The sequence below is a fragment of the Scophthalmus maximus genome, chromosome 6 (assembly GCF_022379125.1).
Source record: "Scophthalmus maximus strain ysfricsl-2021 chromosome 6, ASM2237912v1, whole genome shotgun sequence".
Lineage (NCBI taxonomy): Eukaryota > Metazoa > Chordata > Actinopteri > Pleuronectiformes > Scophthalmidae > Scophthalmus > Scophthalmus maximus.
The window spans coordinates 25,435,421-25,463,277 of NC_061520.1; the positions used below are offsets into that span (position 1 = coordinate 25,435,421).

Below are 27,857 nucleotides of genomic sequence, written 5' to 3' on the forward strand. Positions count from 1 at the left end.
ACATGCCGTTTATTTTCAAGGCACGCTCCCTTACAAAGGACAGTAATTTTATATTTACAGCGATCACATTGTAGTCTAATGGTAGACCGGTTCAGCGTGGTGGAAAACCAAATAAATCTTGTCTCCCTATTGATGGAAAACCTCATAAGATCAAGGAAGGATTTGAGGGAGAGAGTTAGGAAAGGAAAATGAGAATCCGGCTGCACTTACTATGACCTTTTTTGTTTTAAACCAGCTTTTGTCAGGCTGGACTCAACATGTAGGAAACTGATAAAGATATTAATACTAAAACTATGAATAAAATACTCTACTAATACTACTACTAATATCATAATAATAATTATAATAATTTACAGTGTATATACTAAAAAAGTGAAAAGCTAACAAACCTAAACTTACGAATTAAAGTGCCAGGGAAGTACAGGACAAAGGGGAAAGGAGAATCCCGGACTTACGCTCACTACGCATGCTGCGTAGGGCCCAGCAAAATAAGCAAGGCCCCACCTCCCCCTCGTGTCAAAGCAAGTTAGTGAACATTGTGAGAGGGTGAATCGTAACTATCTTTCATGAGAAGAGAATGAGAGCGAACGGCGGCGACAGCAGTCAGGTAAACGTGTGTTCTGACCTCAGCTGCAGGAGAGCGAGGCGATGTGGAGCAGGTGGGCCGATTGGCTCAGCTGCGGTGAGTTGCATATCAGGAGCAGAAACATTTCGAGTTTGACTTTGGTTCTGAAGGACGGAGCACCAGAGCAGCCGGCCACGGGGAAGTAAGGGACATTTGAGTTTGAGTTTGAGTTATATACACTAGACGACTTTGAGAAGACTTCAGTCTGACACCCTCTCACATCTAAAGACAATGTGTCATTTGTCAATGATATTTTAGCTGCAGTCTAGCCAACAGCAGCTTTTAGCCATTTTGTGTCCGAGTGTGTGCGTGCAATGGTCTGTACAGAAAATATAAGCCAACAAGAAAAAGAGAAGACGGCGCAGAATGTGGAGACGACGGGAATACATGCTGCAACATCGCACGGAGACTCCGGTGAAGCCTCGAACGCCGCGGTTTTCGAAACTACCTGGCTGCTCTGGCCCCGTTCACGCACCCGGGTAGTCTCGAAACCGCGGCGTTCGAGGCTTCACCGGAGTCTCCATGCGATGTTGCAGCATGTATTCCCCGACGACTAGGCGCTTTTCTGCTTCCTGTCTGGTTCTGTGATGAGCTCACCTATTGGTTGTAGACAATGTTCACGTCACCATCTGCGTGGGCGGAGGCTAAAAACTTGCGATAATATCAAACACGGTGGACTTTATCGGAACGTCAAGAGGAGAAAAAGACCGACTTAAAACAGCTCAGATCACCAGCTCACACCACACAATGGAAATGACGTGAGCGCACCTCAACTCGGGCAAAACTCTCATGATTTCATACAGACAATGGAAATTTGTCTACGACAGTGAAATCGCTTGAAAGTCGTCAGGTGTAAGGCCGGCATTAAGTGTGTGTCTGAGAATAAAGTGCTGATCCTGAGTCCGGACTGTGTGTGTTCTTTGTGACAAGGGTAGTTCCCTTGATCATGATCAAACATTGAATTCAAAATGTGGATTAGCAGGGCATAGTGCAGGGCAATGTGGATGCACAGCTCTCAGTAAATAATAACCATGGTAAATGGACTGTATTTATATAGCACTTTGCTAGTCATATAGACCACTCAAAGCACTTTAAAGGAAAGTCACATTAAACCATGCACACACATTCATACAGCGCTGCTATTAACCACACTTTTTTCTGTCACATTCAAACATATGCATACACTGTCGGAAGAGTCATCAGAGGCAATGTGGGGTTAAGTGTCTTGCGCACTGGCTGAAGCTGGGATCGATGCACGACTCTACATCCTGAGTCACAGCCCCCCATCAATTGTTCAGACAATCCATAGTATGAATAGTGTTTTACATTTGAAATGTATTTTAAGGATATCTGGGGGAGCCAGTTTAAATGGGCCTGATGGAGCTGACAACACATGATAAATATTGTTATCTACAAAAGATAAGATGTCAGAGGAGATGCTTGATCGTCAGTAAATATTGTCTGTTTGTACCTCATTCTTTTGGCAGATGCAAGACAGAAGGAGCAAACCGTTGTAAAGGAAGAAGGATTGTAGTGGGAGCACTGGGGTGTCAAGTGTAACTGTGGTAGGAGGGGCCCTTAGCAGAATTTTAGCTTCGGGCCCCAGGGAGGTCAGAACCGGCACTGCTGACACTACAGATGCAATGGCATTGTTATTATTGTTGTTGCTGTTGTTGTTATAAATAATTATAATAATAAATGAAATGCTGATAATAAATAGCAGGATATTAAAAATAATTATGATAATAATATTAGTGTCGGATTTGGATCCTGCAGCTCTGGAGTCAGAGATTCCAGCACTAGGAGAGAGAGAAAACACAAAGTGACATGTAATGTAAATACATGGGGGCACAGAGAGAGAGAGAGAGAGATGCATGATGGGAGTTCCCCCAGCAGTCTAGGCCTATAGCAGCATAACTAACATATGGTTCAATAAACACCTGAGTACCTCTAACTATAATCTTTATCAAAGAGGACGCTTTTAAGTCTAACTCTAAATGTAGAACCCTGTTGAGATGTCGTCAGCCTCCCTGGTTCCAGAGGAGAGGAGCCTGGTGGCTGAAGGCTCTGCCTCACATTCTACTCTTACAGACTCTGGGAACCACAAGTAGTCCTGAGTTTACAGAGACAAGTGATCTATTGGGATCATATGAAACTATGAGCTCTGTAAGATATGATGGAGCCTGATTATTAAGGGCTTTGTAGGTTAGGAGCAGTATTTTGAATTCTATTCTGAATTTTACAGGAAGCCAATGCAGAGATTCTAACACTGGAGAAATATGATCTCTTTTTCTAGTTCCTGTCAGAACTCGTGCTTCTGCATTTTTGATTAACTGGAGGCTTTTTACAGTCTTAATGGAACATCCTAGCAGTAATGAATTACAGTAGTCCAGTCTAGAGGTGACAAATGCATGGGCTAGTTTTTCAGCATCCTTTTGAGATAGGATGTTTCTAATATTCTTGATATTGAGCAGGTGAAAGAAGCCTGTCCTAGAGACTTGTTTTATGTGCGAGTCAAAGGACGTTTCCTGGTCAAAGGTAACTCCAAGGTTCCTCACAGTACAGCTGGAGGCCAAATTTATGCCAACCAAAGTAACTACATGGTCATAATGTTTTTCCTATAGGTGTTTAAGACCGGCATTGACCCTGATTTTGTCTGAATAAAGAATTAAGAATAAAATGAGAGGTCATCCAGGCCTATATGTGTTGAAGGCCTGTGTGTGGCCCGGTCCTGGGTTTCTGTCACCCAACAAAACACTGAGAGTAGCAGTGGGATGAAACACCAAGCTCTTTCCAAGAATCTTCAACTCAACTGTCTTTGCAGCTCATCTCCAAACGTCATCCCTGAGGTAAGAGAGTAACACTTTCAGTGTAACATGTCCTTTGTCATGTCAGTCTGTGTCTGTCAAGCACTTTCAGCAACAACATATCGTCATGACATCGGGGGATATTTAAGGACGCAGGGATGGTTCAGTGTTGAGTTTCAAACATAGGTTTCGTGTTAAAAATGCTTGGGGTAAAAAAAAAATCTGGAAGTGGGTCACCCCAGATCCAGTCCTCCCTGTAAATGGAAGAAAATTATCAAATTTTATCCTAAGTGCCAATTGTTTTTTGTCCTATGACTACCATCACACCCTTTCTTTTATAACTCACCATACAATATACCTATCATCACTATCCAGAGGAAAAGGTAAATGTTAGGTAAAGGCATTTAGCACTTCAATACAGTATCATGTTACTCATAGTAACAGGAGATGTAAGACTAGAGTGATATTACACTGTGTGAACATTTTCTTCTCCTCCTCTGTTCCTCAGCGCGCGGTGCCACAACATGGTCTCCCAGTGGGAAGAGAGCAGCAGCAGAGATGAACGCAGGAAAAACAAGTAGAATTGGTGAGAATGTTTTCCTGATTGGTGTCTAATCATATATGCTATCGTTTGCAATACAGGAGCTCATTGGACTGTATTGACATGTGAATTTGTTATATCTTGCAGTAGCTCTGCACCTCTTCATTCAGATTGGTAAGCATTCATTTAAAAATGGGGTGGGAATCAATGTTTAATTAGACTGCATGCAAATAATAATTTTCCCACCACCCTGATCCAGCAACTACAACCAAACTGGTGTGTTATTTCACCAACTGGTCACAGTACAGAACTGGTGCGGGGAAATTCCTGCACGTAAATGTGGATCCCTTCCTGTGCACTCACCTGGTTTACGCCTTTGCAATCCTCGACCACGCCAATGAGATCGCAGAGTATGAGTGGAACGAGAAAAGCCTCTACAGACCATTCACTGAGCTCAAGAACAGGTAATGTCTGGCCAATGGGAATTATGTCGAGGAAAAACTAAAATGTTCATTATGGTTTTGAAATTGAAAATCTACTCAATCAAGGCGGTCAATTTCTGTGTGCACCTGAACAGAAACTCCAAACTGAAGACTTTACTGTCAGTCAGAGAGGAGAGCGACGGATCTCAGTGAGTCAATCACCTTTTGTTGACTCCTTAACGTCTCCAACTGGCGCAGAGGCTGCAGAGGAACTATTTTATTTTACTGTTTCATTTCAAGTTGATCATTTGGCTGTGAATTATGAGTATTTGACAGTACAGACCATGTAGTTAAGTATTCAAATGTAAATGAAATACATTAAGACTGTTATGTCATATTCTATGAAGTCTTTGAAAGTGCACAATATCTGGCACCTATGCAATTCTGAAGGAGCAATTATTCAATGAATGTAATTAATCAACAAAATATTAACAAAGTTTTGAAAAATCCATTCATATTTCGTTCAATTATCTGGTAATTATTTTTTTTTTAAGCTTGTGTTAGTTTCCTTCGTTTGAAAATTTGCAGTTATTCTCTTTCCTGTCGTCAATGTAAGGTTAGGACTAGTTATGTATGTTATTGTTACATTACTCTCTAGATTACATATTAGTAAATCACTCAAATTTATGTAATAATCAGTGATTACGTTATTATTAGTTGCAGCCCATCAGTGGTTCCAATTTAGTTATATTATACTTTTTAAATATTATAAAGTATCACTTGTTGTCAGTTTTCAGTCCAAATGTTTCAGTGGCCTTTCAACATACTTAAGTTCATTATGGCAGCTATCAACATACAATACATACTGTACTGTCTCATCGTCTGCTGCAGGTTCTCCATCATGGTGTCCACTCCTGCCAACCGTAACACATTCATCCAGTCCACAATCAAATTCCTGAGGACTCATGGATTTGACGGGTTGGATCTGGCCTGGGAGCATCTTGGTGCTGATGGAAGTCCTTCAGAGGACAAACAGAGGTTCACGCTGCTCTGTAAGGTAGGGCTGTCTCCCCTGTCCATTTGAAAAACACTTAAATATCATTCTTAATCCTAAAGTCACAAATTTATGAATGTTTGAGGACTTTTGATATCCTTCCGCTGTTGTTAAATAAATATAATTTGGTCGTTATGTCTCCTGCGATGAGCAAATACAATCAATTTGTCTGGCATTACAGGTCGTGGGGTTAGGAGCAATTTTCAGTTTTTCGATTTGATGAAACATAGTGCTTAGACATTAGGGTGACATAAATGCTGTTTTTCTCAATGTTTGTTTTTGCGAGTCTGTCTAACTAAATGTACCAGATGTATGAACTGATAAATATTTCTGTAGCGTCGTCTTTTTCATAAGTTCCTTAGTGTAATGTGGAATAGAATTTTGTTTCCCAAAGCAATATTGACGTCAGTGTTTGGATCAGGAGGCCAAAGATACTTGAGATACAGGTTCAAATTCCCCTCACCATACACGAAAGGCGATATTTTTTTGCACCTGATACATCAGGCTGAGGATTATGGCCATGTCTTCATAGCATTTTCTGCATATGCCTAGGGCTGCAGGTTGCTGGTTTGACTCCTGTAGTTGTTGGGCCAGGGTATGTGCCGTAATAATCATCCCATGTACCATTGCCTAACCTAAACCAATCATCACAATTCATACCAAAAACTTTCGTGCCAATGTCCATGTTGCTGGGACTCACACTTGACATCTTTAACGTCGGATTTTTATCAAATTTGAAGCAATATTTTCGCTGTCCTCATAACATTAATAACAAAAATATGGGGGGGGGGGGGCAGTCGGGAGAAAAGAGAGTGAGAGAGTCCAGGAACAGTTGTCTAACCGTCCCTTTAAGTTCTGTCAGACACTAAACACCGGTGTTACTAATGATATGAATCAAGGCTCTGAAAGGTTTGTATTATATGTACATGCTCATACTAAAAGTTGAATGGTTCAACTTTAAGGCGCTTCTGATGGTATACAAAATCTTTAATGAGCTGGTACCTTCACGTCTGTCTCATCTCCTCAACACTTTATATTCCATCCCATAAGCTTCTCACACTCAGAATACACGGCTCCTGTTTGTCCCCACAGTAAAAGAGAAGTCTGTAGTCCTGCAGTGTCTTTTCCCATCATGCCCCCCTGGTCTGGAGCAGCCTTCCTGGCAAAAGACTGTTGAAGAATTTGAATAAAAACATCAAAATAATTTTGCCTCATCCCATCCCCATCCTCTTGGCTTCTTCTTTCTTATATGCAATATGTGAATAACGTGCTTGATTTTGCCTCTTGTGGTATATTGGATCGATCACTTGGTGCTCGACTATGTTGGACTGTCACTACTAGTATACATAACAGTACTACTTGTGTGTATTTGTGTAGTAGTGGTCTAGTATTGTATGCCAAACAGATTGCTAAACCCCTGTGGAAAATCTGTGATTATGCAATACTGCTAATTTGAACTCTAATTTAGATATGAAAAAGGCAGTGCACTTACAAAGGAATTTTATTTGTTTAACATTGAATCTGTGGGATAATTTCCCACTGATTAATCCCAGAGGGAAAATATAAGATAACTCATAATCTAGTACATAATTTAGACTCTTCTCTAATGCATTCTCCTTTTTTTTGCAGCCAGTGGTGTGTACTAATTTCAGTGATTCAGTGAGCTTCCAGAAATATAAAATATGCTGAGTTTGTGCGTGTCCAAACTAAAGGAATAATTAATTTGTAACTCAACTGACACACACACACACCCACAGCACTGGACTGAACTAAATACCGATAGCGGCCTGGACGAAGCTATGAAATCCAAATTGGTTTGCGGTCATTCAAATGTAACATGCATTATTGTTCTAAGGTACATTTCCAGCCACTGACTAAACTGTAAATACATTTCCATTGATTTCTAGGAGCTTTCAGAGGCCTATGAAGCTGAAAGTAAAGGAAGCAGGAACACACAACTCATTCTCTCTGCAGCTGTGGCAGCACATTCGGATGTCATTGATGCGGGATATCAAATCGCTGATATGTCAAAGTAAGAAAAACTCTCCTCTCCACCTTGAACACTTTTTGGCATTAGATGATAACATTATACTTACATCAGACCTATCTGTCTTATATCTGTGTGTTTAGGTACTTGGACTTCATCAGTGTTAAAGCGTTTGACCTCCATACTGTTCCAGATGGAGTGACAACCCACCACAGTCCACTCTACACTGAAAACAATGCTAACATAGTAATTAGACTTTTTTTACGTACAGTAATATGCAAATATTTACACTAAATATCATTGTTTTTGATTGACCTGTATCAACTTAAAGCATTTTGGGTGATATCCAAACAGTAGGAGAATTGCTTTCAAATGTAATTGAACCATTACGTAGTATATTGGTTCTAATGATTAAATCACCTATTATTGTTAATAAAAGTGTGTCTAATCAGGATTCATATTGCTAGTAGGGGGTATAGGTTAGCCATCCTATGTAGTGTTTTGCTCATAGTTCATGTCAAAATGATTATCACCTTTAAAATGATTCTTGCTATTACAGCCCATGTTTGTAGGACTTGAAAATGTCTGATTTTATAAATAAATATAATTTCCATAAAGTATACTCATATTTTAACTGGCACCGTGGTATACACTAATTTACATTTTTTTAGAACACTTTTACCCATTTTGTCATGTAATTACCAATTAGGAAATCATGTGGAAGCAGTATTTGCATTAAACACTGCAGATAAAGGTCAGGAGCTTCAATGAATATTCATATCAAACATCATTGGGATCTCATTGACTTTCACTTTGACGTGATTGTTGGTGTCCGACCGGTTGTGTGAGTATTTCTGCTCACCTGTGAACAAGCCACAGCACAAAGACAGACAATCATAGAAAACAACAAGCAGCAATGACAGACAAGGTTCATAAAAACAAGGGACAACATAAAAACAACGTGAAACAATGAGCAGTTAATGAGACAGCCACGTACACAAGGGTTCTTATCATTTGGATTAGGTGACACTGTGGAGTTGAGAATACTTTTTGCACTTGGAATTAAGGACTTAAAAAAAAATATTCCATAGCGACTCCCGGAGCTCAAAGGCTCAAACTGACTGAAGAGAGGATGGGAGCTCTCTGCCAGGATACTCCTTGCTTTCTTCCTTGTCCTTTCAGTTCACAATTGGGTCAGGAGCATTTGGGGTTCGCTAACGACAGTTTTTTGCTTACCGTTGAGACAACGCTGGAAAGTTTGTTTTTGTGTCTGCAGCTTAGGTGACCGTACCAGGCAGAGAGATGAAAGGTTAAAACACTCTCAACAAGAGCTTTGTACACAAGTTACAATATCTGCTGTCTTAGCCCTAGGCCGCTGAGTCCTCTAAGAAGTTATCGTCGCCGTGAGCATTTGTTAAGAACATACTCTGTGTTTCCAGAGAAGCTCATCTGAGAGTCAAGGACTGTACCAACATTGTTTAAAGTTTCGCGCATATCAGGAGTTTTGTGTTGATTAGAGAGGTCAAGGGAGACACAAGATGTCCCAACTCAGGGGCTGCATCCTTTGGAGGTTGCATTTGAAGACCAATTATTTCACAGTGGCTGTCCCATATCCAAGGCTCCTTCATACTTGGCCAATGTAATACGTCCTTCCATCCTCGAGCAACTAAGGCTCCAATGGATGGATCCTTCCCGAGCCAACCTATACCAAGTTTCTTTGCGTGCTGGTGAAAAATCTGATTTCGAAGAGATGTCCAAAATGTCCAAAGAGTACACTTTTAAGTGTAAGTATCAGGCTTCATCTCAATCAAATAGCTAAGGGTTCACATGTAAAAAACAAACAACGATGCCTTAAAACTTCAATTCTTTGTTAAAATATTTATGCATTAAGTTACGTGACATTAGTGAGCTAGCTTAACCGTTTCACTGGTGGAAAAAGTATTCAGTAATTTAAAAAAAAAAAAAGTACTTGTACCAAACTGTGAAACCCTCCACTATAAGTAAAAGTCCTGCATTCAAAAGTAAGAGTATAGATGTATTATCAGAACAATATACCTAAAATATGAAAAGTAAGAGTACTCATTATGCAGTAAATTGGTCCCTGTCAGTGTTTTATTGTTATATATGTGTTTTTTAATATTACTATTGCATTCATTTGATAGCTGCAATTTACTTTTGTGGGTATTAAAAGTTGAACTCATTTTAATTCATTATTTTGGGTAGTTAGGTGCAAGGGCGGAACTAATGGTGACGCAAATAGGCAATCCTCCGTAGAGTAGACAATCTCATTTTGGTTCGGTTCGACCTTTGCTGTCTACATAGACCACGTCCTCCGAAGGATGCAGTCCCTTAATTGGGATAGAGCTAGCTGCCACAGTAACTCAGATTACCATTCTTTACAATTGTGTTCAGCAGAGAAACATCTCAGAGACATCTCAACACATTCAACCTTAAGGTGGAGGCTCTACAACAGCAGAAGACAGCGTCAGGTTCACAAACGCTCAACAACTGAAGACTAGAAAATGTAGCCTGGTCCAATGAATCTAGATTCTTGCTGAGACTGCAGATGGTTGACTTAAAATCTGGAGCCAACATGCCTTGTGTCAATGGTCCAGGCTGCTGGTGGTGGTGTGATTGTGTGCCATAGTCTAAGTATTGTTTTTGATCACGTTTATCCCTTCATGGCCACAGTTTACCATCTTCCAGTAATCATTAGAAGAAGAAAGTGAAAGTCAAACTCAAACTGTTCAGTGAACATCAGTGGCCTTCCAGTCACCACATGTGAATCTAGTAGAACCTTTGGGATTTGGTAGAACAGGACATTGACAGCATGAATGTACAGCTGACAAATTTACAGAAATGATGTGATACAGTAATGTCAACATGGAGCAGAAATCTCGGAGGAAAGTTTCCAACAGTGGTGGAATCAATGACATGAAGAACTGAGGCCGTTTGAGAGCAAAAAGCGTACCTACACAGTATTAGTATTGTGTTCCTAATAAAGTGCTCAGAGAGTGTATACCCATTTAACTTTTTATACATGTGAAATAAGGAGTAGGGTGGGGAACCTTTTTCCTATCAAGTGGCCATTTCAATTTTGATATTATCCTGTCAGGGCCATACTAAATTAACAGTTACCTCTCTGATGCCTCTATGGCTTGAACATTTTCTCTTTGTCATGGCATCTGATGTTAGATGGTAGAGATGATGATGATGATACTCCCAACTGGTTCATCTCCTTTGTTGGTACCATGCATTGCTCGCAAATAATAAATCCTGATCTCACAATAATGTCTAGTTGGTCTGCAGGCCAGAGAGTCCCTGAAGGACAATGTTAGTCTACCATTTCATGTCACTTTTAATGCAGAAAGAAATTATTGCTGTCTTGAGAATTTTCATGATTTTGTATTCCTGAGTTGCTTCTTTTGTATTTATGAACTGTCTGAACTGACTTGCTGTAAACAAGACAAGATGAGACCAAAGGCTCAAAAGCTCCTATGAGCTGAGGTGAACTGCACATTTTGTGAGAGAGAGACAGACTTTTGGATGACATGGTCTAATAACTTCCAGTGAGTTGAGAACATGTACAGCTTAAGTCAATGTTGTGACTTGATCATATGAAAAGCTCCAAATCTTAGCTTTGCTATCATGGAATCTAGTATAACAATTCTCCAAGTAAGCTACTTGAATTGGCATAAATTATTCAATTAATTTACAACTCTTCTTTCTTTCCTGTCAGGATTATGTAATGCAGTACTGGTTGGAGCGAGGAGCCCCAGCACGGAAGCTGTTGCTGGGTTTTCCCACCCACTCTCGTTCTTTCACACTTTCCAGCGCTGTCACAGGCCTGGGAGTTCCATTCAGTGGCCCTGCTGCCCCAGGGCCCTACACCCAACAGAGTGGCATCTGGTCTTACTATGAGGTAACAAGAGGACATATACACAGCTACATTTAGCAGAGAAATCTTGTTAATAATATCAAAATCAAACTGATGGTATAGGCAACGCCTTTAATGCTACCTGCCTACGTCTGATATGGGTAAAAAATTGATGATTGTAAATCACTTTGGAAAATGAGCTTCAGCAAAAATGATTGTAATGTAAAAGCAATGTATATCACCACTATGCGCTTTATTGCTACCACTGCTACTGATAGCACTCCTAGAACAACTCAATGTCTTGATGACATTTAGATTGAACACATTTTCAGTAGTGTAAATATGCCTTAAAGGGAACATAATTGTGAGCAGATTATGCTTTTTATTAATTTCATGAGGACATGTTTTTGATCAAGATTTGTATAGTCGAGAAGATGTTGATATTGAACATATCAGTGCAATGTGAAGGTTGGTGGTTCGATCCTGCTTCCTCCTGTCTGTGTCCTTGGGCAACCTACAGCATCACCCATTGGTTTGTGTACTGCCGTTTTGAAGCGTCTGCTTTAGCATTTTGACCAGCACCATTTGGGCTTTTTGGAACCAGACATAGGAGTAGGGGTAGGCATTACTGAGAGCTCGTCCACTGCATGTCCACCTGCAACCATGCACCGATTGGACAGTACTAGCTGCTCTAAGTGAGACCACAAGGTACAAAATGAACATCATTCAAGACTTGAAACTAGAGATTGAGACCATTAAGGCTGTTCTCCCTGCAGACCACCAGCCCCTCACACTTTCCTCCACCGACGTGTTTGCGGCACTGACGAGGATTAATGAACATAAGGCTGCTGGCCCTGATGGCATCCCTGGACGTATGCTCAGGGCCTGTTCTGTGCAGCTGACAGGTCAGGACAATAGACTGTATATAAACATGGACGTAGCGTCCATGACGTCACCCATTGGTTTCTGCAGGCCGGTTTTGAAGCCCAAAGTGGGCGGGTTCGCAGCGGCTCAGCCGTCGCCATGTTGGCAGGGCAGGACTCCTCCCTCCAGCCCCGGCAGCCAAGCGAGCGAGCCACGACTGTCAATCAAATAGACCACGCCCCTAATTATGCAGAATTTCAAACAGTAATATAATATAAATGGGCGAGTTATAAAAAAATTCACCCCCCCCCCCCCCAGAGTTGTCACGAAGGGGGGGATTCACCTCAAAAACCTGTCTACCACCCACATTAGACCCCCTCCAATTTGCATACTGCCAGAACAGGAGTATGGAGGAGGCCATCTCCACCGCTTTACACTCCGCCCTTTCAACGACTTCAGTTCAGCATTCAACACCAAAATCCCCCTCCAAACACAGTGACCTGGGATCTCATTTATAAAACAGTGCGTAGGATCCTTACCAAAAGTGTACGCCAAAAATGGCGTAGGCCGTAAAATACTCAGACTTATAAAACCGTGTATATGCACACCTGTGCGCAATTCTCCCTTTATAAATCACAGACCACCTACAAGTGTACATACGTGAATCTGCTTCATATCCCGCCCTGTATACGCCCATTTTAACCATAAATAGTCTATGCAAATCACCTCATGAATGCTGATTCGTATATTAATGACCCTGGCATCCAATTGTTCTTTCGTTCCGACAGGTGAGAAAAAAATAACCTCAGTTCTCAGACACTGACATAGACTCGCCTGTAGGGAGGTGGACACCCCTGTAGGAAGGTGGACGCCCGGAAAACAGCGTTATTTGGTGTCACAGCAGCGGGGTCACTAATTAAAAGAAGCAGTGCGAGAGGCGACGTGTTGCTGAGGCTGTCTACTGTCAGTGGGAGAAATTAGAAAAAGTGGTCGATCTGAAGGTTCACTCACAAACCCCCGGCTGAGCGCCGCTGTGTTGGAGTGTACACCGGTGGCCAAAGGGATCGCCTCACTGCGCCTTCGGGTGGTGGGGGGGGGAAAACTCTGACTGTTGTTTGTGCATATGCACCAAACAGCAGTTCAGAGTATTCGGCCTTCTTGGAGACCCTGAATGGAGTCCTGCATAGGACCCCAGTAGGGATTCCGTTGCTCTGCCGGGAGACTTCAATGCCCAGGTGGGCAATGATGGAGACACCTGGAGAGGCGTGATTGGGAAGACCGGCCTCCCTGATCGGAACCCAAGTGGTTGTTGTTATTAGACTTCTGTGCTAGCCATGGTTTGTCTATAACGAACACCATGTTCGAACATAAGGATGCTCATAAGTGTACATGGTACCAGAGCACCCTAGGCCGAAGGTCGATGATCGATTTTGTGATCGTATCGTATAACCGTATTCACGGTAAACCCAAGGGCTGTATAGGCTTCATCGTATTTCCTGCTTTTATTCAGTTTATGCCGGTTACCATCATTGTTTTTCCCCCCCTCTGACGCCTCCTCTGTTTTTCTTTTCACTCCTGTCACAAACTTCTCCATCTCTCCTCCTCCGTCAGCTCTGTACACCCGTGTTTCTGTGTAGGTCTACTACTGGGTTGAACAGGCAGCCTGTTGATTCGTTTCAGCACTGCTGCCACCTAGTGACTGGAGGCTTGTTTATTGTTCAAGCATGAATAAAGACACTAGTCCCCCCTGCCGCTCGCGCCCCCCTGACACCTCGCCCCACCATTTGAGAAGTACTGGGGTAGACCCAGGACTAGGTTGAGAGACTATACCTCCACACTGGCCTAGGAACGCCTCGGGATCCCCCAGTCAGAGCTGGTTAATGTGGCCCGGGAAGGGAAGTTTGGGGCCCCCTACTGAAGCTGCTGCCCCCGCAACCCGACCCCAAATAAGCGGTTGAAGATGAGATGAGATGAGACCCCTGGGCATCAACAAGTCCCTCTGCAATTGGATACTGGACTTCCGAACCAACAGACCCCAGTTTGTTAGGTTAGACAACCACACCTCCTCCATCCTAACTCTGAACACCGGTGTTCCACAGTCCTCTCCTTTACTCCTCTTCACACCTGCACCTGTATGTTTTAATACCATTATCAAGTTTGCAAACAACACTACGGTGGTTGGCTTCATCAGCGACAAATATTGGTCTGCCTACAAGGAGCAGGTCCAGAAGCTAGCGGTGTGGTGCGTCGGCAACAGTATCGACCAAGGAGCTCATTGTGGATCGCAGGAGGACTAATGGTGGCACACATACCCCCCTCTGTAATAACAGGATGGAGGTTGAGCGTGTCGTCAGCTACATCTCTGGGGACCTCTCGGTCCCTCAACACCTCAACCCTGGTCAAGAAGGCTCACCAGTGCCTCTTCTTCCTGAGGAGACTAAAGAATGTCCATCTGTCTCCTCAGATTCTGGTGAACTTTTACAGCTGCACCACCGAGAGCATCCTTACCAACTGCATCACAGTTTGGTATGGCAATTGCTCTGTCTCAGACCGGAAAGCAATGCAGAGGGTGGTGAAAACTGCCCAACGCTTCACCGGTTTCTCACTTCTGTCCATTGAGGCTGTCTAGCTCATGTGATGTCTGCAAACGGTGCACGGGAGGACTGTTGTCACATGAGCTGCAGTTCCAGCTGTGACTATATACAGTACACCAAATATTACAAGTACTCCTGTTTCATCATACTGTATATTGGGTTTTCTTTTAATTAAGACAATATAAACAACAGTAAACAAAATAATTATAGTTGCTCACACATTCGTATGTTGGTGTTTCTTTACCAGACCTGCTCTTTCCTGAAAGGCACCGCAGTGCAGTGGATTGACAGTCAGAAAGTTCCCTACGCTGTCAAAGGTAATCAGTGGGTGGGCTTCGATAACCAGCAGAGCTATGATGCCAAGGTACAGTATATCAGTCTGATTTGGAAACATACTGATGTCTTATTTAAATTCAGTGCAGTTTTATTTGTATAGCACCAAATCACAATATAGATTATCTCAAAATATTTGACTATCACATATTATAGATAATTCCCACAATGAGCATGTGACAATGGAGAGAAAAAGAAAACCTCCCTTTTAACAGGAGGAAACATCCAACAAACCAGACTCAGGTGCCTCAACTGGTTGGGTTGGGTTGGGTTAACAAGTCCTTCTATACTGTTCCATTCAAAATTCTTTATACGTACATTTAGGAGCGATTTGAAACAAGTTTGCAAGCATATGTACACACACAGCAACATTTAACAATACTTTGATGGGAAATAACACAGCACATGTAGAAAAAAGTGAAGAGTCCTCTGCAGCAGTTGCAGGTTTAGTTCTGACTTGCAGCCCTTTGCTCCAAGTCTTTCCCTTCCTTTCCCCATTTTCACACTTGTTTGTAACTAAATCTTTATCTGACATCAAGTATCCACACGTCTGGATTGGACTGGTTTCAACACTCATGAGCGGACTGCTGTCCACATGTGTCAATCAACATGTCTTACAGGTGGAATATCTGAAGAGCAGGCAGCTGGGGGGAGCTGCTGTCTGGACACTGGACATGGATGACTTCTCTGGACAGTTCTGTGAACAGGGCAAATATCCATTGACATCACATCTAAAACATGAACTCAGTGGAGGTAAGGCTCCGATACTGTAAATCACATTTTGAGAGGCGGTGATGGCTTTAAAAAAAATCAAACCAAGTACTGTATAGATGACTTACAAACACTGTCAGGGGTTAATTGTAATCAAAGTTAATGCCTTTAAACACACTTTCCAAAGTGAAACATTTTCTGTAGGTCTCTTTCTTTAGCCTATTTGAAAACAACTTCAACTTTCTTGAAGCAGGTCTGAACTTCTAATCAGCCTTCTTTTTGAAACCCAATGTTACGATTGTGGTGGGCGAAACCCTAATGCATAATGAATGGTGAATTTAATAAAATTAAAATCCAACTGATTGGATTGAACACCAGGATCAAAAAAGCAAAAACCAGAAAACATCACTGGGAGCACATGGAGCAAACAGAGGTAGAAGACATGACAAATTACAAACCGAACAGCTGATCCAACAAAGACAAAAGGAAGCGCAGAGACTATAAACACACAAGTCGAGTGGAGATAATTGCAGCAGGTGAAACACATACAATAACAGAAGCAGGAAACACAAGCAGTAAAACGGCAGACAACAAGAGACCGAAGAACAGGATGTTCACTTTGTTTCCGACCCATCCTGACCTAAGAAGACGTCGGTTGGTAAACATACGTCGGGAATAAGTCGCCTCTCACATGAAGGTCTGCAGCAGACACTTCGTTACCGATCAGCTAACCAAACGGTGCCATTGTCGAACCAGACCGGAAGCAGTTGAGCAGCACCCGGAGTAAGTAGAACCCGGACATGGTTGTGCAAGTAGCCAATTGGTAAATCAAAGCATAACTAAACAATAATGTCCACAAGGAAAACACAGTCTTTCAACAAGCTCAGACAGTTCACCACAAGCTCCAGGATCATGACACCCCAATCATCAATTTAATGATTCACGAATTTGTACAAAGAGACAATGCAATGTTTATAGTATTTATAATGGAAGCCGAATCCTGAAGTTTTTCTGCCAAATTGGCATGACACTGTATTTTCCTGTAGTCTTCATCCTATGTGAAGAAGTCGCAGCTGTTTTTTGCAGAAATCGTTGGTTTACCGTTGCCTCTTGTGAGATGTGACGGGTGACTGTATTCCGTACAAATTCGTGTATCTCAATTGCTTGCCACTTTAAAACTTGTCCTGCAGTGTTTTTTATAGTGCAATGTATTTTTTTTCTTAGACTGGACAATACAGGAAACCTCGCTCGCTGTATCTCCCTCCACAGCCGTTGCTTCTTCTTCTCAAAGCCCACAACAAACACCGGAGCAATTCACCAACACAGCAAAACCGCATAACAGCTGCTTCCAGAACATCACAGTTGTGTATCCTGTCAGCAGCTTCTGTACACGCAGAGGTGATGGACTATATGACAGATCAGACGATCCAAAGACATTCTACAGATGTGTGCAGAGGACGACTTACATCACAAAGTGCCACACCCTGGCAACAGGCCACAGTGGTGGAGTGCAAATGATGCCGTCAAAGAAGTTTATTATAGTCAACTTAGTAATCGCCACTCGATTCCATCAGTTGTGCCTGTGGAGTGACAGGTGATTGTGGAAAATGTTTTTAGACAATGGAAGTTCTTCGTCTTCTATAACGTAAAGACACTGTATTTTCATATATGTCAGACTAGACTTGTCTAGCCGTCACACACAATGTCTCACAGATGTTATTCATGTGTATCCCACTCACTGAATCAGCATTCAACATTTCAACGCATACAATTTGTGAAATGTCAAACCCGGTGAACTTTTATCACCGGCTTGTCCTGAGGCAAGCATTATTTACAGTGAAAACGGGTTTAAAAAAATGATTCTATCTTCTAGTGAATGGAACATTAGTAAATGTGAACTATGAAAGGTTCACATTATATTTTTAAGGCTTTTTTATTTAAGTTCTTTGATCAAATTATCTTCATTTCACTTTCTAGAATGTCACTTTTACATGTCACTTAAAGCAAATTCACCTACACGTGTCAGCGTTTCTTCTCTAAAGTTGAACTAAAATGTCGTGGTCCTGACGATGTCCCCGCCTCTTTCTCATGAAAGAGTTGAACTCCCTTCATAGTACAGGCCACTGGCTGTATAGCGTGTAATACAAGCGCACACCAAAAAAAATACATTACCACAAACCATATTATGGATGACAACACATAACTTAACATGAACATTTTTAAACATTAAACCTACTTATCTATCACTCTGACTGAACTGTGTTCTTCTGTTATCATTCTATCCGCTTGGCTTTTATTTTTGAAATACTTGCTTGCCCGCCAAGTCAACTACCTCCTACAGGAATGTGCGATGGCTTGAAAGAACTTTTTAACCTAAGCAATTCAGCTATTAAGTTACCATATAACTTAAAAACAACAACAGTAATGGTAATAATAACAACAATTTAACAACAGAAGACAATGAATAAAAACAGCAAATAATAAAATACTACACAGGGGGCTAAAATAAGTATGTTGAGATTAATATAATAATATGATATTTTTTTCTGTGCAATTGATTCTTTTTTTTGGTAAAGAAATTTGAATTTTTGAACACAGTCCTTAATGGGGGTGTTTTTGGAATATCGGGATTTGTGTATATAATATTTAGCAATGATGCTGATGTTATTGATTTAAAAATCCTGTTTTCTGTTGATTAGAACTACACTTAATGTGATATTTTCAAAAGAAAAAAATCTATGGTAATGGTTTGGGGTTTGAGGTGATCATGCAAGGATCTCCTTATCTTTGAATAGCTTAATTCTTATAGGGGGAAAATGAAAAGTGAATTGTCAAACCCCCAAAATCGGACCCTTTTGGCTCGGCGTTTTCTTACGACGATCCGTGAAGTAGATACCGAAAGGGATTGTGGGAAATCGAGTTTTTCCAAGTGCACAGCGCGTTTCACAGTGAACGCTTTAATGAGCCGCCGTTCACTTCATTTCCCAGACGCACCTCATTCGCGGCCCTTCCATTTCCGGGTCAGGTGACACGTAGCGTCGGCGCTTCGCGTGTGCGTGTGTCTGTGGAGTAATGAAGAAAGCTGCGAATTCGTCGTCTGTCACCGTGGTTCGAGTGTCTGCGGCCGTCGGCCTCCCTCCGTTCCATCCCGCATCGTCTGCGGCCGCGTTAGAATGAGTCCGTCGAGGCCGCGCGCTCCGTGCTGGGCCTCGTATGCAGGCTAGGCTAACACCGCGAGCTAACACCCGCAGCGCTAACTACTTGTTTGTTTACACCCCCCCCCCAAGATGTATACTTTACTATCTGGATTATACAAGTACATGTTCCAAAAGGACGAGTACTGCGTGTTGATCCTGGGACTGGACAACGCCGGGAAGACGGTGAGTCGCATTCCGACCTGAATTAGAATTAGCCACTCGCCTGTGACTTGTGTCTGTTCGGATGTTGTCAACAGGGATTACACCAGAAGTACAGATTCGATGTGGAAACTCCAGAGGTCCACCTGGTTATTTCAGAGGGATCTAAATGTTTAAAAGTGACACGTTGCCCTTACCAAAGCTTCTGGCCAGGCGTGTGGCCTTTCACAACCTGACTTTCAAAAAAGAATAAGAGTCATCACGTTGATGAAGCAGTCATGCGCCTGATAGGCTGTTCATGATGCCTTGATCCGTTTGGAAGATTCACCAACTCTGATCTCAAAGGTTCTGAGGAGAAGAAAAGAAACAAAGGTGCATATTATCAGGCCCGGGACCTGCTGGGTACCATCCAGGGCTGCAGATTATCAGGGCCGGGACCTGCTGGGTACCATCCAGGGCTGCAGATTATCAGGCCCGGGACCTGCTGGGTACCATCCAGGGCTGCAGATTATCAGGCCCGGGACCTGCTGGGTACCACCCAGGGCTGCAGATTATCAGGCCGGGTACCATCCAGGGCTGCAGATTATCAGGCCCGGGACCAACTGGGTACCATCCAGGGCTGCAGATTATCAGGCCCGGGACCTGCTGGGTACCATCCAGGGCTGCAGATTATCAGGCCCGGGACCTGCTGGGTACCATCCAGGGCTGCAGATTATCAGGCCCGGGACCTGCTGGGTACCATCCAGGGCTGCAGATTATCAGGGCCGGGACCTGCTGGGTACCATCCAGGGCTGCAGATTATCAGGCCCGGGACCTGCTGGGTACCACCCAGGGCTGCAGATTATCAGGCTGGGTACCATCCAGGGCTGCAGATTATCAGGCCCGGGACCAACTGGGTACCATCCAGGGCTGCAGATTATCAGGCCCGGGACCTGCTGGGTACCATCCAGGGCTGCAGATTATCAGCCCCGGGACCTGCTGGGTACCATCCAGGGCTGCAGATTATCAAGCCCGGGACCTGCTGGGTACCACCCAGGGCTGCAGATTATCAGGCTGGGTACCATCCAGGGCTGCAGATTATCAGGCCCGGGACCAACTGGGTACCATCCAGGGCTGCAGATTATCAGGCCCGGGACCTGCTGGGTACCATCCAGGGCTGCAGATTATCAGGCCCGGGACCTGCTGGGTACCATCCAGGGCTGCAACTGACGCTTGTTTTCCGGATTAATCGATCAGTTGTTTGGTCCATAAATTGGTGAAAAATGTCGAACTCCAAGAAGATGTTTTGTTTTGTTCACACACGGCAAACATATTCAGTTTTCTGTCACAGAGGGGAAAAGAAACCAGAACATATTCACATTTTAGAAGATGAAATCAGAGAATCTTGACCTTTTTTTCATAAAATAAATACCATATCAAAATATTTGGCGATTAATTTACGAATCGATTAACTGTTGCAGCTCTAGTACCATCCTTACCATCATCTTTTTCATTCAGGTCCTGACAGTCTTTTGCCATGTGTTTCAATTCAGTAGATTATATGTGCAGCTTCAGCAAATAACCTCATTCGTCTGCGTGTCTAATAATGACTGTCGTAGCCTGTGCCCTGATACGGAACGTGCAGAACAAACACGTCCAGCCTTGACGCGTTCAACTGTTTTCTCTCTGCAGACCTTTCTGGAACAGACCAAGACGAAGTTCAGCAAGAACTACAAGGGGATGAATTTATCAAAGATCACGACGACGGTCGGCCTGAACAGTAAGTGAACTGCTCCGCTGTGTGTGTTCAGTCGTGTTTGTCGCGAGGAGACGAAACTGACAATCCGCTCCCCTCTCTTCAAGAATCAGAGTAGCAGTGTTCCAATTCGGGGGTTTTTAACGGCAGCCTCAATCAGTCTTTGACCTTTGGTGTGTTATAGTCCATGGCAAAGGGCTGTGATTGACAATTTGCATCAGTAATCCGTTATTTAGAAAATCCTAATACTGAAGACAGTAGTTTTTTTTTATTCCACATCTTCACTCCTACGCTGTGATCACCTGATGCTGCTCGTCTTTTAGTTTTAGAGTTGCCATTTGATTCCTCAGTAATGTCTCCCCATCCTCCGCAGTTGGTACAATCAACGTGGGCAACGCACGTCTGATGTTCTGGGATCTGGGAGGTCAGGATGAGCTCCAGTCTCTGTGGGACAAGGTGAGTTAAAAAAAAATTTAACCAACCAATACCTCCGCAGCGGCATACTGACACGCACACAATTATTTTAGTTTAAGTAAATATGTTTTCAAATACTGTGTTTAACTGACCAAACCCACATCAAGCTTCAGATTTATGTTAGCACTTGTATACAGGTACATATAACGTTATTACACAATCCAGTCACATTATGTCTTTGGGTTCTTCAATTTTTCCACCTTTCATCTCATCTCTTTAATCTTGGATGCTCAGATTTTATATTTATATTAATACTTTGATGTACCTCTGTATTCCCACCAAAAATGTATGATGAAGGTCAGCCAGCTGTTATGTTGTTCTCACATCCTGTTTGCCTCTGTTGTTGTTGTCTGTAGTACTACGCTGAGTCCCATGGAGTCATCTATGTGATCGATTCAACTGATGAGGAGCGCCTGTCGGAATCAAAGGAGGCCTTCGGTAAGTAACGCACTGTCCTACAGTGTAGTGTGTTACAAGTATGGCGAAATGAAAGTAATAGACACACTAAAACTTTATTTTTTTTGATACAAGTTCTTTGCTGATTTGTTGAATGAATTATTGAACTTTTCCTGTGTCCTCCAGAAAAAATGATCAGCAGTGAGACGTTGGAAGGTGTTCCTCTGCTCGTGCTGGCCAACAAGCAGGATGTTCCGGTACTTTATGATGGTTTTATAATAAGATCATGTTCAGGTTAAAGATGAAGATCATTTTTTGTGTGGCAACTCTAGTTGTGAACTAGTTTGACCCATATAGTGAAAATTGATCATTCTCTGGTTCCAGCTTCTCAGTTGTGTGGATTCTGTATTGTAAACTGATTATCATTATGGTTTCGGACTGTTGGTAAGACAAGCAGTGTGATCACATCCCCTTTGGGTTGGTGATCCAAATCGTTGACTATTCCCATCTATTCTAGAGACTGATTTATACACGTATTAATCAATCATGAAAATAATCATCAGTAGCATTAGCTTCTGTCCTAGGATCGAAGTGACCCGAGTCATCCTTTGGGGGAAAAGTTTTTTTTTTTTACCATGAGCAATCATTCTTCCAGTTATTTTCTCTATTAATCCCTGTTGATACTTTATATTTTTCTAAAAACCAGAGTTAACACATCAGATATGTTCTTTTATCCAAACAAAGAAAAATATGTCACATCTGAGAAGCTGCGACCAGTGAACTTTGTCAGCTCTAAAAAGAGATTCTGATTCATTGATTGATTGATTGGTTGATTGTGATGGATGATTTTTGCTTTCTGTTTATTGTCACGTCTGGTGTCTCCTCTGTTCTCAGAACTGTATGTCAGTACCGGACATTAAAACAGCCTTCAGTGACTGTGCCTCCAAGATCGGCAAGAGAGACTGTTTAGTACAGCCTTGTACGGCCCTCACAGGGTAAGATTTTAATCTATGATATAATTGGGCATTCATTTTCCCCAAGATGATGGCAGGTTGCCCAGGCCCCAAATCACGATGCTCCCTAATCTGTCATAGATGTGTATTTTCATCCTGAAAATTCCAGTTAAGTTTCATCAGTCCACAAATTATTTTCCAATTAGCGTTCTAGAGTGTCACGGTGCTGTTTGTCAAACTTCAGGCACGCAGCAATGGGGTTTTTTTTGGGAGAGCAGCCGCTTTCTATGTGGTATCCTGCAATGGACACCCTGCCTCTTCAATGTTGGGGTATTGTTAGGGTTTTTTTCTGATTCTGGCGCTAAATTAAACTGTGCCAGAAATGATAGTTTTTTCCGCAAAAAAATCACAAAACAACAGTCAATGATAAGAATTTCAATTATTATTTACTTATTTATTTATTTTAATCGCTAAGACAAATTGGAGCTTGAAATTTAACATTTCAACCGTTAAGCTTTAACTATACAGTATACAAATACTGTAGAAAGTATACACCTGCCTACCTCTAATATGACTGAAACCGGTTATTGTAAGTCAATTTGGACCAAATGCGTCAGCTAAATGAATGTAATGTCTCAAAATTCAACTTCACTAGCGTACGATGTTTGGGGGTGTTGAACAATTTCAAGCGTGTAGAGTAGGGCGAGTTCACGCTCATCTCAGCCCTGTGCTAGCGGAACCGCAGTTGTGCACGCTCGCGGATACTGTTCTGTGCAAATTTTGAGACTAAATAAACGCCATAGACCACCAGCAGTTGCAGCGCTCCCAATCTCGTTGTGTGAGGAATTATACAATGACAATAAAGGCTTTCTAATTATCGATCTCTCTGCTTCCAAATGTATCTTCGCCAGGTGCTTCATTATGTTTGATGTGTCCCGCTTTACACGCAATTCTTTTTAAAAAAATTTGCTGCAGGTCCTGGTGTTGGAATCCTTTAGCAGGAAATACAGCTACACTGTTGACCATTCAGCTTTAGGCATTGAGTTGTCTTGTGGACTCGTGTCGGGGTGGCTACTAGCTTACTGTAGGCTAATGTTTTGTGCTGTATGTTGCCACCAGATTTAAGTGTAATGTTAACTGGGCAAGTGTGGTGATGTTTATGTTGCCTGTAAGCAGGACAACTATTTCAGAGATATTACATATCTCAGGAACCGAAACGAAACAGCGGAAGCTGCGTTGTGATTCAGTCCCGTAGGATTTCGGTGCCTTTGGAGTCATCGTGGCTGGTTGCTCATTTCTGGGGAAACTAGCCACAGCAACAAATCGTCTCCATTTAAAAACAATTTGTATAACTTTGGACTGATGGATATCGTAAGTCTTTGAGATGACACTGTGACCCTTGCTAGCTTTATGCAACTCAACCACTCTTGATCGTAGCTCTTCGGAGATCTCCTTTTTGGGAGGCATGGTTCACATCAGCAGATGCTTCTTTTGAATAGCAAGCACAAATTTTTTGAGTGTTTTTCATATATCAAAGTAGGTCTAACCCACACCTCCACATTTGTTTCATTCATTGGACTCGACTTTGCTAACTACTGACTCCAATTAGCTTTTGCTGAGGGCATTAGTCCGGGGGTTCAGATACTTTTTCCAACCTTCAGTGTGCATGTTTGAATTATGTTCTCCATATGGACAAGAACAATGCAATGATTTGTGTTATTTGTTCAAACAGATTGTGTTTTGTTCATTTTTGTCATTTAGATTAAGATCAGATCACAAATGCTCGTCATTTGAAGGGGTTCAATTTGTTTTTCTTGTCACTGTCACTGTCCTTGCTCAAACAAGCTACTAAAAGCCAATGGAAAGTGTTCCTGAGAATGGTCAATGGACACATTTACTACAATAAATTCTGGGTTGGGCACGGTGCTTGTCCCTTAGATTTCAGCCAGTAACTGGATGGTAATATCTTTCTCAAACAGTAGACAATTGTTCTGGTGTTGAGGTTCATGTGACCAGCTGCACCTTCTCAGTCTTTGGACCTGCCATCACCGGTCTCTTTCCTGCACGTACTGATGTTCCACACCAATGGATAACTGGACGCCTTGCTGTTCTAATGCTCTGCCACGTTGATCTCTTGGTTATTTCCCTTTTTAACGGAACTGTTCAGAAAAATTTTCAAATCTGGCTACACAACTAACTCAACTCTTGTTCTCACGCAGGGATGGAGTAAATGAAGGCATTGAGTGGATGGTGAAATGTGTGGTCAGGAACATCCACAGACCGCCCAGACAGAAGGACATCACATAGGAAATCATCCAAACTCTTTGCTCCTCATTTTGATCTGAGGGGTTTCTCCTTGAAGACATTCCATGTTGAACCCTGGAGCTGATGAAATCTCCACTCTCCTCGTCTCTGAATATTCTGGATTTCTGCTCTTAGGGCCTGGCAGTATTCTTATGACTAAGCATAATTTCCGATGTGCTTTGAACAGACGTCTCTTTTCCACTTGTTCCCATGCTCAATAGGGTGATTCTCTGTTCTCCCTCTATCAAGTTAACATTTGAAACTGCATTTGTTAAGATTTAACTGAAATTTTTGTGTATTGAAATGTGAACTAATAAAGACACTGCAGCAATTGTGCATAGAACCTTGTTGAACATATTTATGAGACGGCGTTTGTACGTCAGGCCTCTGGGTGGATGGTATTCTCAACAGCATTTGAGTGACACCTGAACCAGCATTGCTGGGGAAAGTCAAAGTGCCTGCTCACATCAATACAAGGTGTTTTTTTAATAACATAAGCAATTTCACACAGCGTTGGCCAGAATCCATTCACGGTTCGAGTCGTGTCCTGTTCCTAAATGCATGCTTTCATTTGTATTTATTTATTTGCACTAATTTTAGGAAATTGTTGCTCTAAAAAGGATTAATTTCAGCGGTGTTGGGTGTGTGGGGTTTACTCGGGATTAACTACAGTGCTCCTGTTCATTGTAATCCAAGGAATATGTCAAGTAGTAAGAGTGTGTCTCACTGATGTGTTTAATAGAGGATTGAGATACCCATCTTTCACACACACTACTTGTATGAGAAATTCATTGTTGGTTATGTTGTAGCAGATTAGATTGAAGTGATACAATCAATGTGTATCACATATTACAGCCCCCCCAAAAATGTAAAAAAAAAAATATTCCAACCGAAAAGAAAAAAAAACCCCTCTTACATGTCTTATTTTGGTAGTTTTGATTGTTTATTTATTTGACTTTATTTTTTATTGTTTTTTAAAAGTAAACAGAACAGACAGACAGACCAAGGGACAACATAGTCTTAATGCTTAACATCATGTTAAACAGACAAAAGAGAAGAGAACATAAAACAAAGAAAACGGGAGGTTTCATGGTGTAATCGAGGATTTTGGGTCCTTTATGTCCAGGAGATTCCTATACAATTATAGAAGTCCTCATTCATATACCAAAGTCCATTCTGTGTACAGGAGATGAAAGAAAACACCCCAAACAAAATAATATACATCTCACTCCGCACTCAGATCAAATGTCCATTTCTTCATGCATACTTCACCTTTTTTTTCCTGGCATGTCTCAGAGAGAAAGTCAACTATTCCTTAATACAAATTTGAACTGAAATGGAAACAGGTTCAGTATCTTTCAGATCTGTTCTGGAAGCGGTGGGTGAGGGAATATCTTCCACTGCTCCAAGAGAGACACAATTGGACATACCCCCGAAGGAACTTCTCTATTAATGAAACATTTCCGAATACAAGAAGTGCAGTCCGATCAGTTTAACTAAAAACCAAGACAGGTTTCCTACCTGTCTCAAAGTTATGCTATGCATGTTAATGAAAGCATGTAATTCAGGACTGGTGGTAAATATCAGATCCCAATATTGGCCAGTGACTAAACATTAAATGTACATTCATTTTTTGGCTCTTTTTGACAAATTATATTATCACAATTATGCGGTCGGATAGAAGGAGCTGTGGTGAGTTATAATTTTGTGTGTATTAAATGTCTGTATGTAAACATTCTGACCACTAGGGTGTAGTATAGGATATGTTAGCTTAACATGGTGAGAGGCAGCAAATACTTAATTATATACCTGAATATATATTCCACATATATATATATATATATATATATATATATATATATATATATATATATATATATATATATATATATATATACCAGAAAATACCTAATTATATTGCGGCTTCTATGGCTAAATAGCTGGCCACAGATGCCAATGCGACATTGATTCATTTGATGTCCTGGTTCCGCTGGCTTGTCCCAGGGATTGTGGTAGAGTATGTGAAATAGCGAGTGTGAATAGTTGCTGGGTTCATTTAAGCTGACAGTTTGTTAAACTGACAAACCACAAAACTCACAACTTTGAAAGTGGACAGGCCTTTACTAAATCAAAAACCATCATTATTGATCAAATAAACTTCATCTCTAAACCAAAAAGTAAAGACTGCGGTTGAAGACTGTGTCATCACGTCGTCTTCTACTTCAGCACACCATCTGAGATCACATTTCTCCAGTGTAAGCGTCTCTGCAGAGCTCATAGTTTCATATCATCCGAGTAGATCACTTGTCTCTGTAAACTCAGGACTACTTGTGGTTCCAAGAGTCTGTAGGAGTAGAACAGGGGGCAGAGCCTTCAGCCACCAGGCTCCTCTCCTGTGGAACCAGGGAGGCAGACCACATCTCTAAAACCTTCCTCTTTGATAAAGATTATAGTTAGAGCTCATAGAGCTTAAAGGTGACCTATTATTCTCATATTCAGGTTCATACTGTTAATTTGTGTAACCACTTGAAAAGGTTTATATGCTCTAATGTTCAGAAAAGGCATCAGTGTTCTCATACTGCGCATTCCTGCAGCTCCCCATTTTCACCCTCTGTCTAAATAGGCCTTTAGCTTCGCCTCCCGATAAACCCCAGCCTGCTCTGATTGGTCCGCTGGCCCCGTCTGTTGTGATTGGTCAACCACTTTTAAAATGTGTAGGAATTGTCACGCCCTTTCATCGGAAAAGTGGAGATTCGTCAGATTGCAGGCGGGGTTACCCCAAAAGAGTCCGATTGTGACATCACAGTGGGAGAGAAATCTGAAC

General features: G+C 42.0%; 2 protein-coding genes across 2 annotated transcripts; both read left to right on the forward strand.

The window, feature by feature from the left end:
- The first annotated feature begins 3,819 nt into the window (after window positions 1-3,819).
- LOC118308969 (acidic mammalian chitinase-like) lies at window positions 3,820-16,606 on the forward strand. The gene is made up of 12 exons (XM_047332572.1): window positions 3,820-3,826; window positions 3,941-4,018; window positions 4,121-4,147; window positions 4,233-4,437; window positions 4,551-4,604; window positions 5,287-5,452; window positions 7,357-7,481; window positions 7,580-7,706; window positions 11,176-11,358; window positions 15,019-15,135; window positions 15,725-15,857; window positions 16,572-16,606. Exons 1-12 carry the CDS (start codon window positions 3,820-3,822, stop codon window positions 16,604-16,606), a joined length of 1,257 nt encoding a protein of 418 aa, XP_047188528.1.
- Window positions 16,607-18,810: 2,204 nt separating this feature from the next.
- On the forward strand, window positions 18,811-25,376 carry arfrp1 (ADP-ribosylation factor related protein 1). The gene is made up of 7 exons (XM_035632382.2): window positions 18,811-19,195; window positions 20,843-20,930; window positions 21,280-21,362; window positions 21,737-21,818; window positions 21,963-22,033; window positions 22,671-22,771; window positions 24,949-25,376. Exons 1-7 carry the CDS (start codon window positions 19,103-19,105, stop codon window positions 25,034-25,036), a joined length of 606 nt encoding a protein of 201 aa, XP_035488275.1. The 5' UTR covers window positions 18,811-19,102; the 3' UTR covers window positions 25,037-25,376.
- The last annotated feature ends 2,481 nt before the right edge of the window (window positions 25,377-27,857 follow it).

Coding starts and splice junctions, on each gene's coding strand:
- arfrp1 (XM_035632382.2), top strand. CDS start 19,103: ATGTATACTTTACTATCTGGATTATACAAGTACATGTTCCAAAAGGAC. Junction 20,931..21,279: donor GACGACGGTCGGCCTGAACA/GTAAGTGAACTG, acceptor CATCCTCCGCAG/TTGGTACAATCAACGTGGGC. Junction 22,772..24,948: donor CCTTGTACGGCCCTCACAGG/GTAAGATTTTAA, acceptor GTTCTCACGCAG/GGATGGAGTAAATGAAGGCA.
- LOC118308969 (XM_047332572.1), top strand. Junction 11,359..15,018: donor GCATCTGGTCTTACTATGAG/GTAACAAGAGGA, acceptor TTTCTTTACCAG/ACCTGCTCTTTCCTGAAAGG. Junction 15,858..16,571: donor AAAACATGAACTCAGTGGAG/GTAAGGCTCCGA, acceptor TTGTCGAACCAG/ACCGGAAGCAGTTGAGCAGC.